This window comes from Notamacropus eugenii, chromosome 3 (assembly GCF_028372415.1).
Source record: "Notamacropus eugenii isolate mMacEug1 chromosome 3, mMacEug1.pri_v2, whole genome shotgun sequence".
Classification (NCBI taxonomy): domain Eukaryota; kingdom Metazoa; phylum Chordata; class Mammalia; order Diprotodontia; family Macropodidae; genus Notamacropus; species Notamacropus eugenii.
In genome coordinates, this window is record NC_092874.1 from 49,056,741 (window position 1) to 49,072,583 (window position 15,843).

The window sequence follows — 15,843 nt, forward strand, 5'->3', positions numbered from 1 at the left end:
TCCAGGTTTTTCTTAAATCCACCTGCTTATCATTTCTTATAGCACAATAGTATTCCATTACATTCACATACCACAACTTGTTCGCCACTCCCCAGTTGTTGGGCATCCCCTCAATTTCTAATTCTTTACCACCACAAAAAGAACTGTTATAAAAATTTTTGTATGTGTCTGTCCTTTTCCCATTTTTATGATATCTTTGGGATACAGACTTAGTAAGTGGTATTGCTAGATCAAAGGGTATGCAGAGTTTGATTGCTCTTTGGACATAATTCCAAATACCTCTCCAGAATGGTTAGATCAGTTCACAACTCTGCCAACAATGCATTAGTATTCCAATTTTCCCACAATTTCTCCAACTCCAATTTACCATTTTCTGTTTCTGCCATATTAACCAATCTGATGGGTGTGAGGTGGTACCTCAGAGTTGTTTTAATTTGCATTTCTCTAATCAATAATAATTTAGAGCATTTTTTTCCATATGATAATGGATAGCTTTAATTTATTCCTCTGAAAACTGCATGGTCATATCCTTTGACTTGTAATTTTATAAATCTGTGAGCCTTATTAAGTTCTTCAATTTGAATCAGTTCATTGCCAATAGCAAGGGAAAAATGTGTACAATTTATACCTGTTCTTCATGGCATTGGAGCTTTGTTGGAAAACTATATATCTCAAAGGATGAAACTAAGTGAAGGGATAGAATAAGAGGAGAGACTGAAAAATGGGCTGTTTAAAGCTTCTTATAGAAGAAGCTCTTAAGGAAGGAACTAGGAATCCAGGAAGGCAAGAAGAAGTGAGCAGATAGAAGTGATCTGTTAAAGAGAGGCAGCATGATACAACTGAAGAAGTCTGGATTTGGAGTCAGATGACCTGGCCTCACATGGCAGCTGAGCTACAACTACTCAGGTGACTGTGGGCAAGGAATTTAATCTTTCTGGGTCTCTTCTGTACAATGAGGAGATTAAATCAGATGACTTTACAGCTGTAGATCTGTCATCCCATAGGAAAGTCAGAATGCAATCCAATAAGGATAGAGTTAACAAGGAGGGTTCCTGTATATGTTAACAATCCCAGTGAAACTGAAAGTTGGATAGTAGAACATTCGAAACAGGAAGTGAACAAGGAATGTATTTGAAGATGAAAGAGTCACAGGTAAAGAGTACATTATTCCATGAAGCAAAAATCCTTTTTAAAGTTAATGAAATAAAACTAGACTCTACAAAATATTGTATATATTAAAACAAAACATTATTTTTCTGTTACGCTCTGTCTGCATTTCAGTAGAAATGCATGTAATTACGTTTTATCTCAAAATGCACAATATGTGAAAAACTCAAATTGATTCTCTTGCTGTGAATCATGAACTATAAGGAATTTCCTTGTTCATTTTATATACTAGTAAAATTCATTTTAAATTTTCATACCATTAAAGCACCTTATGAAAAGTTAATTTTATTTAAACTTTATTTGCAAATTATAGTTTGCTTCTATTAATTCTGAACTTTTCATGATAGTGTAGTGGAAAAAACGCTGGACTTAGAGACAGAAGACTTGGGTTTGAGTTTTGTATTTGCTACATTATTAACTGTATGACCGAACAAATCAGTTACCTTTCTAAGTTTCCGCTTTCTTATCTATAATAAGGAGAAAAAAGTGCTTTCTGAAGTGTGGAGTGTTATATAATTAAACCATCACTACTAACTGTAGCATTGTGCTGTATTGTGCTCCCCTGCTCAGGGTTAGGGAACCTACAGTCTCAGTGCCACATGTGGCCCTCTAAATCCTCAAGCGTGACCCTTTGATGGAATCCACTTCCCTGGTATCATGTTCTAAATTTATAAAATGGATTAAGGGTTGGATTTAAGGTCCCTTCCAACTCTGAAAGTCTGTATATGAAATGCTACAGTAATTGTCAGATACAGAGAGCACTGAGATAGGTTTTTTATGGTTTAATGATCATGGACCCTTTGAAGACCTCTAGTGAAAAGGAATCCACTACCTAAGAGCTACCCCATTCTACTTGGGGGCAGGTAAATTATTAGGATGTTGTTCCTCACAGGAATCCTAAATTTGCCTCTTTGCAACCTCTCCTCATAGTTATTTTACTTGGCTCTGTGATCATTCTCATGAATATATCCTGTTTGCATGTAGTTGATAGTATTGTGTGTCTCATTAGAATATGAGCTCCATGAAGGCACGATCACTTAACTGTGGACTTCACCTGCTCCGGCTTTTAGGCTGGATTGTACAGTGGATAGGTACTGGACTTGGAAGTCAGAGAGGCCTTAGTTCTAATCTCAACTATGATACTTTTGTCCATGGGCAAATTACTTAACCATTTTTGGTCTCATTGTACCCATGCATAAATTGGGGTGATAATAGAGACCAGGCTCAGAGGGTTGCAGTGGAACTTGAATGAGATGAATAGATTGCAAATTTTATATATTTTATATTTAGAAAGATCACTTTGATAGTTGAGTGGAGGGTGGACTGGAGTGTGAGGAGAGATGAGGCAGGGAGATGAACCAGAAGGCTGTTAACACTAATCTAGGCATGAAGTGGTAAAGGTTAGGACCCAGGGTGGTAGCAGTGTCAGAAGAAAGAGGAGAGTTTATATATAGAAAGAGACATTGTGAAGGTAGAATTGACAGGACTTACCTACAGATTGAATATGAGAAGGTGAAAGAGAAGTCACCGATGACACCTAGGTTGTGACACTGCCACTACCCTCTTCCTCCTCCTTTGCCTCTTCCACTCTTACCCCCCTTTTACTTCTTGGTGTTTCAGTGATAGATATTTCCAAAACAGGTCCATCCACTTCTCTTCTTATGTGACTCCATGTTGTCTTGACCTTGTATGGAGGCTTGAGGATCTCTGGATGCCGTGGTGTGTTCATTGATCGTCACTAGTTCTCAGTACATGACTCTGTTCATTGCTTTTAGGTTTGCCCATTGTTACTTTTTTGGAGACTATGATGTTACACAAATCAAAGCTGTATATCACCAGAATAATATTAATGTCAAAAATGTAAGCCTTTTTTCCCCAGAGAATGGCTTAGAATCATTAAAAAAAATGTCACCCAGTTTCCCAAAAGCATTTTAGCCCAAGATCTGAATTTGAATCCTACCTCAGATACTTATTAGCAATTTTCTCATCCATGAAATGGGGATGATAATGGCAGTGCACTTACAGGATTGTTGTAAACAGTAAAAGAAATAGTCAACCTAAGGTGTTCTGCCAACCTTAGGGTTGGCTTCTTGTTAAGACTGGCTTTGTTTAATTTCCTGGCTATCTCACCAGGTTTCTGATGCCACCCTGACTAGAAACCAAGACCTGGCCAACTTAATGCTTCTAAAAGGGGAACCTGTGGGCCATCCTTGCATTGTTAACTTCTTTTGCCTTCTGGATTAATTTGTAGTGAGAATGTTACAAATGGTATTTTGTTCCTTCAGTTCCATTTGTTAGTCATCGAACAAAGATCTCACAACCTTTCAGTCACCCTTGAAACTTGACTGCCCCTCACTTCCCATACCAGTCAGTTCCTCAGTCTTGCGAGTTCTCCACAGAGTCTTTGTCATCAGTCTCCTTTTTACATAGGGAGCCACCACCCATGTTCAGATCCTCATAGTTTCTGTCCTGGAGTATTTCAATAGCCTTCCCATCGGTCTTGTTGCCCCAAGTCCTTCCCCTCTCTAATCCATCATCTGCACAGACATCAGGGATGTTCCTGAAATGTAGGTCTAATTATTGTCCTTCCTCTATTTTAAAATACCTCACTATTGCCTCTACTATCAAATGTAAATTCTTCTGCTAGGTATTTAAAATTCTGTGTTACCTGGCTCCAACCCTCATTTCCAGACTTATTGTATATTATATCACTTAATATGTGCTACATTTTAGCCAAAATGGCCTCCTTGCTGTGGGAAATCCAATCTCCTATGTCTGTGCCTCTGCACTGGCTGAGCTGCCTCACTTGACCTTGTCAAATCCCTAACTTCTTCTGGACCTTATGCTCAAGTGCCATGTCCTACATGAAGCCTTTCCTGTTCCCTCAAACTGTTCCTCTCTTACCCTCCGCTCCAAAAGTACATTTACTTTATGAACATTTGGTATTTGTGTGCATTTTTCAAAAATGTGATTCTTAGCACCCTTGGCCCCCTTTCTATTACTTTTGAAGCAGAAGTGGTATTAGGTAGGACTGGAACCATTTTATATTTTTCTTTGTTTTATTAATTGCTATGACTGAAGAATTAATCACCAAGTGGCTAGCTACTGGTGATGAACTTCTCTTTACTTCACTAGTTGGACCTTGTAAAGTAGACACATCTTGTTGCTGGGCCACTCAAATCCTTCTTTGTAGGGCCTGAAGGCTGCTACGGGCCTGCTGAGCCTGGTCTCTGCTTTCTTAGCCTTCAAGAACCTAGGATTACATGCTCAACTGAGTTAATCTGTCCTAATGTCCAAATGACCTTGAGAATATTTCTGAGTATGAACACAGACAGGTATCAATAATATATTTATCCTTGTTGTGAGGTTTTCTTATTTCATTATTCTGAGGGCTCTGTTAAAGATATGCATAACTATCTTATGATAGTGCCACAGTTGGCTACTTTTTTGAGATTAAATATTGAATGGGCCAAATGGGTCATATGGGTTTTAGACTAGTTCAGCAACATACAAGTGAGGTAACTGGTCTTGCACCTGTTCCTTTGAGCTACTTTTAGGATTTTTTTTTTTGAAGTTTAGTGTGATTGATAAGAAGTGACATGTATTCTCCTACCTGACTGGCCCGCCTTCCATGAAAAGGTCTTTTCAGTTGACCAAAGGGGCAACTTTTTCCTGATCCTTTCAAAAGGGCCTCTTTTCCACTCCATGTATGTCCAAGGTGAATTTGTAGCCATTTGGTTCCACCTTCCTCTAACACTTGAAGTAAGCCCTTCTGATGCACTCTTTTAGGATGCAAAGAGGTCCTCTTATCTTTTCATTTCTGTTACATCTCCTCTCTTCTCTGAGGCTGCAGGGCAGGATTGTTCTTTAACCTGAGTCCCAGCTTCAGGGATAACCAAGAGGGAGGACAGAACCTGTAACTCCCAACAACTTGTGAGTCAGAGTGAGCAAGGCAAGACCTCACTAAACATATAATTATTTTGAAATTTGTATTCTGACTTAAATTTGGATTTATAACTGCACTGTCCTGAAAGAAAAGGTGGTCTGGATCAGAGGATAGTTTTTATAAGTTGTAAGCTACTAGAAGCACTCTTGCCCTGTAACCTTTTTTTTTTCATTAGTTTGGCTCATCACTTCTTCTTTCAGATTTCATGCTACTACCATTTTTCCTTATTTACTGGCGTCCCCAAATCCCCAGCCCTCAGACAGCTAGAAAACTACAGGTTTCCTTCACTTTACTCAGTTCCATAGTAAGAACATGTCGACCTTTTAAGTATCTAAAGAGAATTTCCTGTGAAGCACTACAGTCCATCTCATCTTCCTCTACTATTCTGTCCTCACAGGTAGAAAAAGATCGGAATTCTCATAGCCTTCTTCCCAGAATATCTGCTTACTCTCCTAAGGCCCTTTTTGCTTAAAATTCTTTTTTGAGTTGGGCTTTTCCATTCATTCATTTCTGATTCTATGGCCATAGAATCAGTTGGCCATAGCTGCCCAGAATAAATGTGTGGAATCTGCTTGGCTAGTTCTTTGTATGCTCAGAAATTATCCTTCTGTGCCAGTGCCTATGTCATGGGAAAGCCGGTGATACTAGCCCTCCATCCCCAAAATCCATAGTTTTCTTAGAAAGAAATGCTCTGCTTTGTCTAGGCTCCACATTAGTCTCCTCTCGTTTCTTGCCCCTCTTGTCTGGAACTTCACATTCTCTGACTGCTGCCTAGCTTCCTCTGAGCCTTTGTAGGCCCTCTCCAGTGCCCCTCCCTTCTGTGGCCAGACTTTCTCTATCCTTGCCCTGGCACTGTGGTCTCTGACCAGACTTTGCCACTTTCTGCTCTTGTTTGGCACCCCCCCACACTCCACCTTGAGTCTCCATTCTCTCTCTCCAATATCTTCCCAAAGCTTGCTCACCTTCGTTCTCCTTTACCCTGACTTGTCACTGCTGTCTACAAACATGCCTTAACTTTCATTTCACACTTCCCTTCCTTCCTTTCTTCCCCCACCCCTTTCAGTGTCAGGCTCCAAGAAAAAGGTATCTTCATTTTCTGCCTCTGCTTCTTCACTCCCTTTACTGAAACTGCCCTTTCAAAAAGTCACCAGTGGCAGTTTAACTTAAATCGGATGTCCTTTTTCAGTCCTCAACCTTCTGTACCTCTCTACAGCTACTGCTCTTCACAAAAAAAAAATTTTTAATGCAGTTTTAAAATTGACCTACCTTTTACTTGAGGGGTAGTGTGGCATAGTAGATAGGGCACTAGATTTAGGTACCCTAAAGGAAGAGGTCTTGAAGAAGAGTATTTCGAAAAGCCTTTGCATTTGAGTCTGTGCTCTCCCCTTTTCTTACTCCTTTTCTTTATTAGCTCTGTCCTCTTGTGCAGTATTAATTTTTATTATTTTCTGTCCTTTCTTGTCCCCCAAGCTTTCCATTACTCTACTGTCATCCCCTCACTTTCTTGGACCTTGAAGCTAGTCTTATTTATAGGCCTCAACTCCCTGTGGTTATGAGATTCTCCCAGGACACTAACATGGGGTTAACTTTAGAAACTGCATACCTAACGTATAGCAGCCACAAGGGTTGCAGGGATGGTGGGAGTAGCAGGATAGCTGCCCCTCGGAAACCTCTATGCCATCTTCCCATGATTTCTTCATTTGTAGATTTGATCTGTATACCTCCTATGCTTTCATCCCAACCATTTATTTTTTTAAACAATGTTAAATAGCATGGGGCCAATCACAGACCCCTGGATGCTCTACTGTGGACCTTTTTCTAGGCTGATAGCCATTCAGCCAGTTGTGAAATCTGTCAGAGGTTCTTAACCTTTTTTGTATCTTGAGCCCCCTGACGGTCTGGTGAAACCTACATATCTTTCAAAATAATGTTTTTAAATGCATACAAGAAAATACAAAGGATTACAAGAAAATCAATTACATTGAAATATACCATTCAAAATATTTACAAAACAAATTCTTTGACTCCAGATTAAGAACGCTTGGTGTAAATGTACTCTTATTTAGCTCATTTCTTTCCATTTTGTCTACAAGAAGGCATGAAAGATATCCAAGGTCTCACCTCAGAGATCATTCTTCTCGATATTTAGACAGAAATATCTCCATTCCCTCTTAAAGTATTCAGAGTTGAAATCTTAGAGACACAAATTTTCTTGCTATGAATCCCAATTTTGCCCAAAGCTAGTCAGACAAAGAAAACAAGTTTAAATTTGTAAAAGAAATTATTCTCAAGTAAAAAGGACTTCTATACAGGGATTTGTAAAACCTCATGATTAGTGTGCCTGAGCCCTAAAAGGTAAATCAGTCAGAAAAAAAGATTGTCCATAAGGCAGGCTGAAGCCACACTTATGCTTTCATCTTACCTTCTAAGGTAAGTAATTCCCCTTTAACTATTTCATTTCTTTTCAAATGATGATGAAGTTCTTACAAGAAAAAGGTAACCTTTGCCACACTGAGTCAGACCTGTGTTCCAAATAGCCCCGGAATTTTGACAAAGGCATCATAGGCCATGTCCTGGAAGGTCATGATCATCTCATATGACATCATCTAATTTACCAAGGACATGTCCTAAAAATCCAATTTCATCACTTCAGGGATCTGTAATTTTGTTGGTGATAATACTCTCTCGTGGACACACATCAAATCCCCAGCCCCTGCTTTCCCTCTTCCTCTTCATATCTTAGGAGAAACTCTTTTGTGTTGCTGTGGGACAAAACTTGCTCTTCCTCCTGGTAACTTTGTGGTGGGCCATTGGGGTCATGGGGCCATTCTTAAAGCATTTCCAGGTTGCTGAAAAACTTGAGGCCTTCAGAAATCCATGGTCACTTATATTCAAAGCTCAACATTTCTTCTAATTTTAGTATCCTCTTAAATAGTCATTTGCACTGAAGATGTTTCAACATAAAATTTTAAAATCCTTGATTTAAATATCTTCAGTTGCAGTCATTGTGTGAAAGTAAGGTATGCCTAGAGATGCTACAGCAGTACTTAACTGGAGAAGAACCGCAAAATTTATTTTTGTGAAGTCAGTTCCTGCAGTTATATTATAATTTCAGCTGTGTTATCTCTGCTTCAGGTGACGTTTTCGTTGGTAATGTCTCCTCTAACATTTTCTCTTCGAGTTTTTGTGTCTGTGTGTAATAGTTAATGATCCACAGTTACATGTATCTGGGAAGTATGAAAGGAACTTTGCAGCTAAATCCCTTTATAAAGAGAATTGGTTCCTAAACTTGTTTCGTAAGTCATCTCTTCTGTGTCTTCAGTTTTCCTAAAGTGGGGCCTGGAGCTTGAGTTATATGTAACCCTGTCCATTTATGTCCTTGTTACCACTCTTGAAACCCTGAGTTTAGCCATCATTTGAATACTTCACCCTCACAAGGGAATAAGATGGAATGGTTTCAATAACAAGTCATACTTTTCCCTGGCTCTCTTTTGGGGAGCTTAACAATTGGTGAAATGTTCTTTGTTAGTTAGCTGCTTTCTCTGGATTTCCCTCTTCCGGGGCTGTTCTTTCTCATTTTACTGCTAGATCATCTTCTGCCTCCTGCTTGCTAAGCATGGGTATACCCCAAGGTATACTTATTATATCTACTAAGTCTTGTTGATGAATTGATTGGTCTTTAAAGCCTGCTTATGGTGTAACTTCTAGGCACCTTTTGCATTTTCCTTACATGATTCATTTTTGCCAAACTCATGTATGTACTTTTTCCCTGAACCTCTGCGACTCTGCTTTTGCACAGGCCTAGTCATACAATACTTGCTGATTCCTCTCTGATGCTTAGAATCCTTAACTTCCCCAAGGTATAGCTTAGGCACCACCTCCTACAAAAAGGAAGGTTTTCTTGATTCCTCGAATTTTAGCATTCTCTCCCTTCTCAAATTAGTTTGTATACATATTAAGCTTCTTGAGAACAGGGAATATTTTTCATTTTTTTCTTGGTGTCCTCCATCCCCATCCCATCTCCATGTGCCTTGGACATAGTAGATACCTAAGTGCTTGTCGAGTCGAATTATATATTGAATTATTTTAAAATGTAGTGTTGATTTTGTGCTTTGACTTAATAGATTTTAAAAGTATGCTTCCCAAAATTTTATCCTTGAGTGGGCCTACATTAAATTGCAACACTACATTATAACATATGCTTATTAAGCTCCTACTGTGTACAGATCACTGTGCTAGTTATTGAGTGTAGTGTGAAATCTTTGACTGTCAAAAATTTATTATTTATTATTTCATTTTATTTGTAATTGATTAAGCTTATGTTGAAATTCATTCAGAATATATATTTTTAATTTTGTAGCATTTTAATATCTTAATATCATTATTTTGATCCTTTAAGAAGTGAGTCAGAAGCTTTTATATGATAGAATTTATTGGCAATAAAATAGGAAATTTTCCAAATTAATTCTTTTTTTTTTTTTTTAATGTAGCTTGCCCAGTATCAGCTAAAGAAAGCTCGGGCTGAGGCACAGAATTCTTCCAAACAGCAGAAAGGGAAGAAAAAGCCATCAGCTAAAAAATGTGAAGAATCTTCACATACTTCTAGTATTGATCAGTCACAGAGTGATGAGTTGTACATGACTAGTTCTCAGAGAGGAGCATCAGTGACTCCTGATATAACGAGAACTTTACATACTGGAGAAATAATCAAATATGACCAGTCCTACACTATTGAAGTAAGTATCCAGATTGAAAAAGATTTTTGAATGAAACTTTTGTAATGATAACAACAGTAACATCCCTTATTCATTTTGGTACCATTTAATATTTTCTTTATTTCTTTAATTTCACAAGTGGTCATACTTAAAAATGAGTGTCCTTCTTTGTAAAATACAAACACACATTGGATTTTTTTTCTTTTCAACTTTTATTGATGTTTTTTGTTTTTATTACATAACATTCATTTTTCAGATAAGCTAAATACACAGATATTCTTTTGTTGAAAATAGCTACAAAACAACTAATGGTGGAAAATGAAGTTTTTTTAAAAAGTAGTTCAAGATCGTAAATATAATAGAAAACCAGTAAAGTTGTTTGCATCTATAAAGTTGCTTGTAGATTTTTTGTATTTTACCATAGGAGATGGATGGAGTTAGAAATAATTATTTCAATATGATAAAGTGTCCTATATACTTTTTTAAAAGGAATAATAGTGTTTCTTTTGCTTGGAAAAGAAAGAAATGCAATTTTATAAGGTGGGAAGGGGAGTTTTTGAGGGACAGAAGATTCAGAGAATTCAAGTTCAACTTCTAGCTCTGTGAGCTAGGGTAAGTCACTTAACTTGTCTGAGCTTCCACTTTCTTATCTTTAAAATTAAGAGCTTAATAACCCTGATAATCTGTAAGGTCACTTTCACCTCTGAATTCCTTGCTTCTTTGATCCCGTTTGGATATTCATATTTCTTACGTAAGCAATACCTGTACTTTCTTTTAAAAATGTTTTGCTTTTTACTATGAAAAGTTATCAGCAAGCATTTAAATATGCAAATGAGAACAAAAAAGTTGATTATACACAAAGCCTTGAACTCCTGTTATATACATTGTTTTTTAAAGAGATATATTAAATTCATATATAAAATGATAACAAAATCATTCTGTGACTCTTTCTGAACTGTTTTTGGTCTTTTTCTGTGTTAATGTACTTTTCATCTGACTACTTTTGGGAAATGCCTCTGGTCCTCATTGAAACAGTCATCATAAAAATAAATGGCCCAATTCTGGTTGGTTCCCTTTTTATCTGCTTATTCAAGGACATTATAGGCTAGTGGTTACTTAGAATGGAAAGGAAGACACCTAAGTAGTTTTATACAGAGTTGGCATCATATTTTCCCATCTGGGTGTAGCATGAGGCTTGTTGTCAGGGTCATGTACCTACTACACTTACCTCAACTGTGGACAAATAGTGTTTAGACCTGACGTCTTTTTCAAACTAGTCTGAGAGATACAAATTTATAACTCATTTATCTATATTAGATCCATTGGAGAAATTAAATTTCTTAAGTTGGCGTTTTATTAACTTGATAAAATTGTAACATCTTTTTACATTTAAGTAGCAATTGAACTAATTTTGCAATAATTTGGATTGCTTAATAGCCTTAATAAGGTTTAAAAAAACAAAATTTAATAGCTAACTAATTAGCATTTTCATTAAATGAAATAGCATATCTCGTTTCACCCATTGTCATATTTTGAGTATGTTTGTAGGTGTAGCTACAATAACTTGTGTGTGAGAAGAATTTTCCTTGTTCCACTTTTCAGTATCTGGAGCAAAGGCTCTCAAACTTTGTGTTGTCTCAGAGTGCTCTCTAGGCCAGAAGAAATACCCAGTACTTATTAAGTATTTGTATTGCGTATTAAGTACTTAGTTCCAAACAACTTCATAAGTATTCCTATCCTAACAACTTAGTAATAACTATTTGAAAAAATAATGCACATAAAGTGAAAAAAAAGGTTTTTTTATTTTGTTCTTAAATTACCATAGTTACTTCAAAGTGGGATGTGTATACTTTTTAGGCACAATTTCTTAAACATTGGAATTAGATTTAACACCACCATCCTCATTTCCTGTGGTGTTTGTGTCCATGTTTCCCTCAGAATTTTAAAATTTCACCGGGTTGCTATGGTGTCAGCAAAATTTGAGAATCAGGTATCTAGGGTGTTATCTTTGGAGGTAAAACAGAACACTAACGCTGACTTCTTCCAGGATGTATGGTATCAAAGGAGTTATATTTTCCTCCTGATTCAGAGGATAATCGGGGGAATTTTAGTCTGGAATGGAGAATACTGTAACAAGAAAAAAAAAGAGAGAGGGCACAGGGTGAGCTGAATATGAAGGGGTGATATTTAAAAAAGAAAATTCAGAGTTGCGAGGAATGTACTGGGAAAAAGAGAAAGGGAGAGCTACAGTATAGTAAATCATCTCACATAAAAGAGACAAGAAAGAACTTTTACAATGGAGGGAATGAGGGGGAAAGTGAGAGGGAATAAGTGAGCCTTACTTTCATCGGATTTGGCTTCAGGAAGGAATAATGTACATGCTCAGATGGGTATGGAAGTTTATCTTACCATATAGTAAAGTAGGAGGGAAGGAGAGAAGGGAGGGGTATAATAGAAGGGTTTGCAGACTAGGGAAAGTGAAAATCAGAAGCAAACACTTTGGTAGAGGGACAGGTGAAGGGAGAGAATAGAATAAATGGAGGGCAGGACAGGATAGAGGGAAATATAGTTAGTCTTTTACTACGTGACTGTCAGGGAAATGTTTTGTATGACTACACATACATAACCTTTATCGAATTGCTTACCTTCTCAATGAAGGTGGATAGGGATGAGAGATGGGAGAGAATGTAGAACTCAAATCTTTAAAAAGAGTGTTAAAAATTGTTTTTGCATGCAATTAGGAAATAAGATATATGGGCAATGGGGTATAGAAATTTATTTTGCCCTACAGGAAAATAGAAGGGAAGGGGATAAAGGAGGAAGTGCTGAGAGAAGGGCGGGTAGATTGGAGGAGAGGGTAATCAGATTACATGCTGTCCTGGGGTTGGGGGAGGGTAGAGATGGAGAGAAAATTTGAAATTCAAAATTTTGTGGAAGTGAATGTTGACAAATGAAAATAATTTTTTTTTTTTAAAAACAGGATGCTTCTTTTAATCCTTAAGGAGTTTAAAAGTCCATTACTATATATATATATATGCCAGCCTTCTCCAGAAAAACCTCTTTATACTGACTAGCCCATCCTGCATATGACATTCCCATGTGTGCTTGCCATCGAAGTAAAACCCAATTCAAAGTGCCATTTTCACAATCTTGTGGTTGGTAGTACAAGTATTATTGTCTTCATTTTTACATACGAGGAAACTGAGGTTCTGAGACTCGGAGCCAGAGGCTTGAACCAGTGATTTGAACCCTCAGTACTTTTATTCCAATACCAGTGATTTTTCCAATAGATTCTCCTTTGTCAAAGGACCGAATACCAGCCACCAATGACAGTGTGCTAAGTAAGCCTCGATGTCAGTTCCAAAAAAAGAGTTAGAAAAAATATTTTTGAACAGTAGCATTGTAGTTGGAATAATTGTATCCTCCCAAGATGACTCCTTGAAGCCTCATTTGGAAATTTAAATTTATGCTAATTCAAAAATGAAATTGTTCTTTTATAATCCCACCTCATACATATTGATAGGAAAAGGTAACAGTTTAGTCAAGCAAGGTCTTGCAACTGAACACCCCTCCCCCAAAAAAATCCAAGGTCTTTTTGAGGATATGGGATTTTTATGAAGGTACTGGGAATTTTCTCCTGAACAGTTTGAAGCTCTCCTGTTTCCTCCAGAAGCCCAGAGCCAGGGCCTTTTTACCTAGGCACCCTATAGAACCAGCATTTTAGTGTCCTGCAGTTTTGTTGTAAAAAATGCATCAGCTGCTGCTCTTTTAGGTTTCTAGTATTATCTGCCAAGCCAAGGGACGGGATGTTGCTGCTTGGGGAAAAAAAGATCGTCCAACCCCTTTAGGGTATTTATCAGGTCTCTAGTTTGTGCTTCTTTTAGAAACCTCCGCAGGGCAGAGTAAGAAGCTGAGACTTTGAGAGGTTTAGTCATTTACCCAGAGAACAGCCACAAGTCAGGCCTTGGAGGAAGCAGGTACTGGAGATACAGATCTGAGTTAAAAGAAAGACCATCCCTGCCCTCATTGAGGAGCTGCATAGCACCATACAAAAGGGAAGTGAAAAGTGAGGAGGGAGGGTGGGAATAATGGTGAGAGAGTCAGGAGCAGAGCCAGAAAGGGAATGGAGGTGGGCTGGCCCAGGCCCTCTCCAATATGGAGATCCAGGGGGATAAGGAAGCTGGCATGACCACATGGTGTTTCAGGAGAAGTAGAGCCCAGGTGCCCAGGGAAGTTCCAGAGAAAATCAGAAGCAGAGCTGGGAGTCATGTCTTTTTACTCTTTGTTAGCAGAGGCTTGAAAACCCCAGGGTTATGTGTTCATTTGAATGTGGGGGACTCTTAAATGCATGTCTAAGTGTTCAAAGTATAAATGAAAAAGCACCAGGCTTAGAATTAGGAGATCTGAGTTCTAGTCTCAGCTGTGACCCTTGGTGGATAGGTAGCCTCTGCTTTTTTAAAAGAGGGATAATCCTGAGGGCATTGGACTAGAGGGTCTCTAAGGGCTCACCTATCTCTGCGTTTATGGTCCTGCGATTTTCCCACAGTTGTTTTGAGAGAAAAGTTAATGTTATGTTCTAAACTTTTAAAAACTCCAAGCAAATCAGAGGAGTTGTTATTATAGTTGCAGATAGAGAACTGAAAAAATACTCCTTATTTCTGCTTTCTGGCAGCACACTGACAGGTTTTTGTTTTTTTTTTTTACATCTTTTTTTTTACATTTTTTAACATCTCTAAATTCTAAAGATCCCATGATAATATTTTCATATTACAAGTTCAAACTAAAGACCTTCAACCTATTTCTAGTGTCTCTTGGAGATTCACCAACACAATAAAAGCTTACTTAGGGGCAGCTAGGTGGTGCAATGGATAGAGCACCAGTGCAGGAGTCAAGAGGACCTGAGTTCAAATCTCACCTCAGACACTTGACACTCACTAGCTGTGTGACCTTGGGCAAGTCACGTAACCCCAGTTGCCTCATCCTGGGTCATCTCCAGTCATCCTGATGAATATCTGGTCACTGGATTCAGATGGCTCTGGAGGAGAAGTGAGGCTGATGACCTGCCCAACCCTCCCTCATTGAAAACAAAGTCAAGTGCAAGTCATGTCATTATTTCTCTGATGACATGGTCTTCTTCGGCAACGAAGGACGAACACACACGCAAAAGCTTACTTACACTAACCAGTTTTAGACTAAATTTCCAAAGTGCATTTCTTCCCACAGTCTCATAAAGTAGGTTGTATTGTACAAAATGTTGTTATCTCCCTCTTTCAGATGAGGAAACTGAGGCTTATAGAGCTGAAGGTGCTTGCCCAGCTAATCAGTGGTAGAAGTGGGACTTACTTTTCCACCATACTTTGCTATGAAATTATTTTGAATAATAACTAATACTTAGGTGACACTTTTAGCTTTGCTAAGTACTACACATACATCTCATTTAATCCAGACTCTAGAATACTTTGAAAGAGATGTAGAATTAGCAGATGACTCTTGAAGGGCCAGAAATGATTTAGTCCTATCTGAGGGCTCGGTAGGTTGAGAGATATAGATAGTGTGTGGCAGAGCGCTTTCAGTAGATCATGGTTTGTGTTTCCTCTCCCCTTCTGTGATGTTTTGTAGGCTTCTCAACTTTTCTGCGTCCAAAACAGAACTTGTCTTTCCTTGCCCACCTCCACCTACCCCCTTTTTCTCTATAGGACACCACTCCCTTTCTAGTCACATGTATTTGAGACTTTAATTTCCCTTAATCAACAGGTATTTATTAAGCATGAACTATTGTGCCAAATGCTGGGGACATAAAGAAAAAGGAAAAATAATCAGTTCCTTCCAGGAACTAATATTCACACATCTAATTAGGGCAAAGTGTTTTCAGTTCTACCTTTCTAACTTTTTGTCTCACTGGTGCCTTAGTGAGGGATTAGCTCTAAAGTATAGAAACAAATAAGGATATCTATGATTGTGGAAGGAAGGAGAATCAGTGTGGATGCCCAGAAGACTCATCAGTCAAGTTCAGTT

The 15,843-nt window shown here is 38.1% G+C and overlaps 1 protein-coding gene and 1 long non-coding RNA gene across 16 annotated transcripts in view; one reads left to right on the top strand and one right to left on the bottom strand.

Moving 5' to 3' along the window:
- The window catches only part of LOC140530917 (uncharacterized), a 1,083,438-nt gene that overhangs the window by 629,969 nt on the left and 437,626 nt on the right, over positions 1-15,843 (bottom strand). The gene's annotated exons all lie outside the window — the stretch shown is intronic.
- The window catches only part of LOC140531011 (uncharacterized), a 108,806-nt gene that overhangs the window by 5,897 nt on the left and 87,066 nt on the right, over positions 1-15,843 (top strand). The window contains exon 3 of the mRNA XM_072650212.1: positions 9,604-9,849. Within this exon, the coding sequence (XP_072506313.1) occupies positions 9,604-9,849 (246 nt within the window). The remainder of the gene's footprint in view (positions 1-9,603; positions 9,850-15,843) is intronic.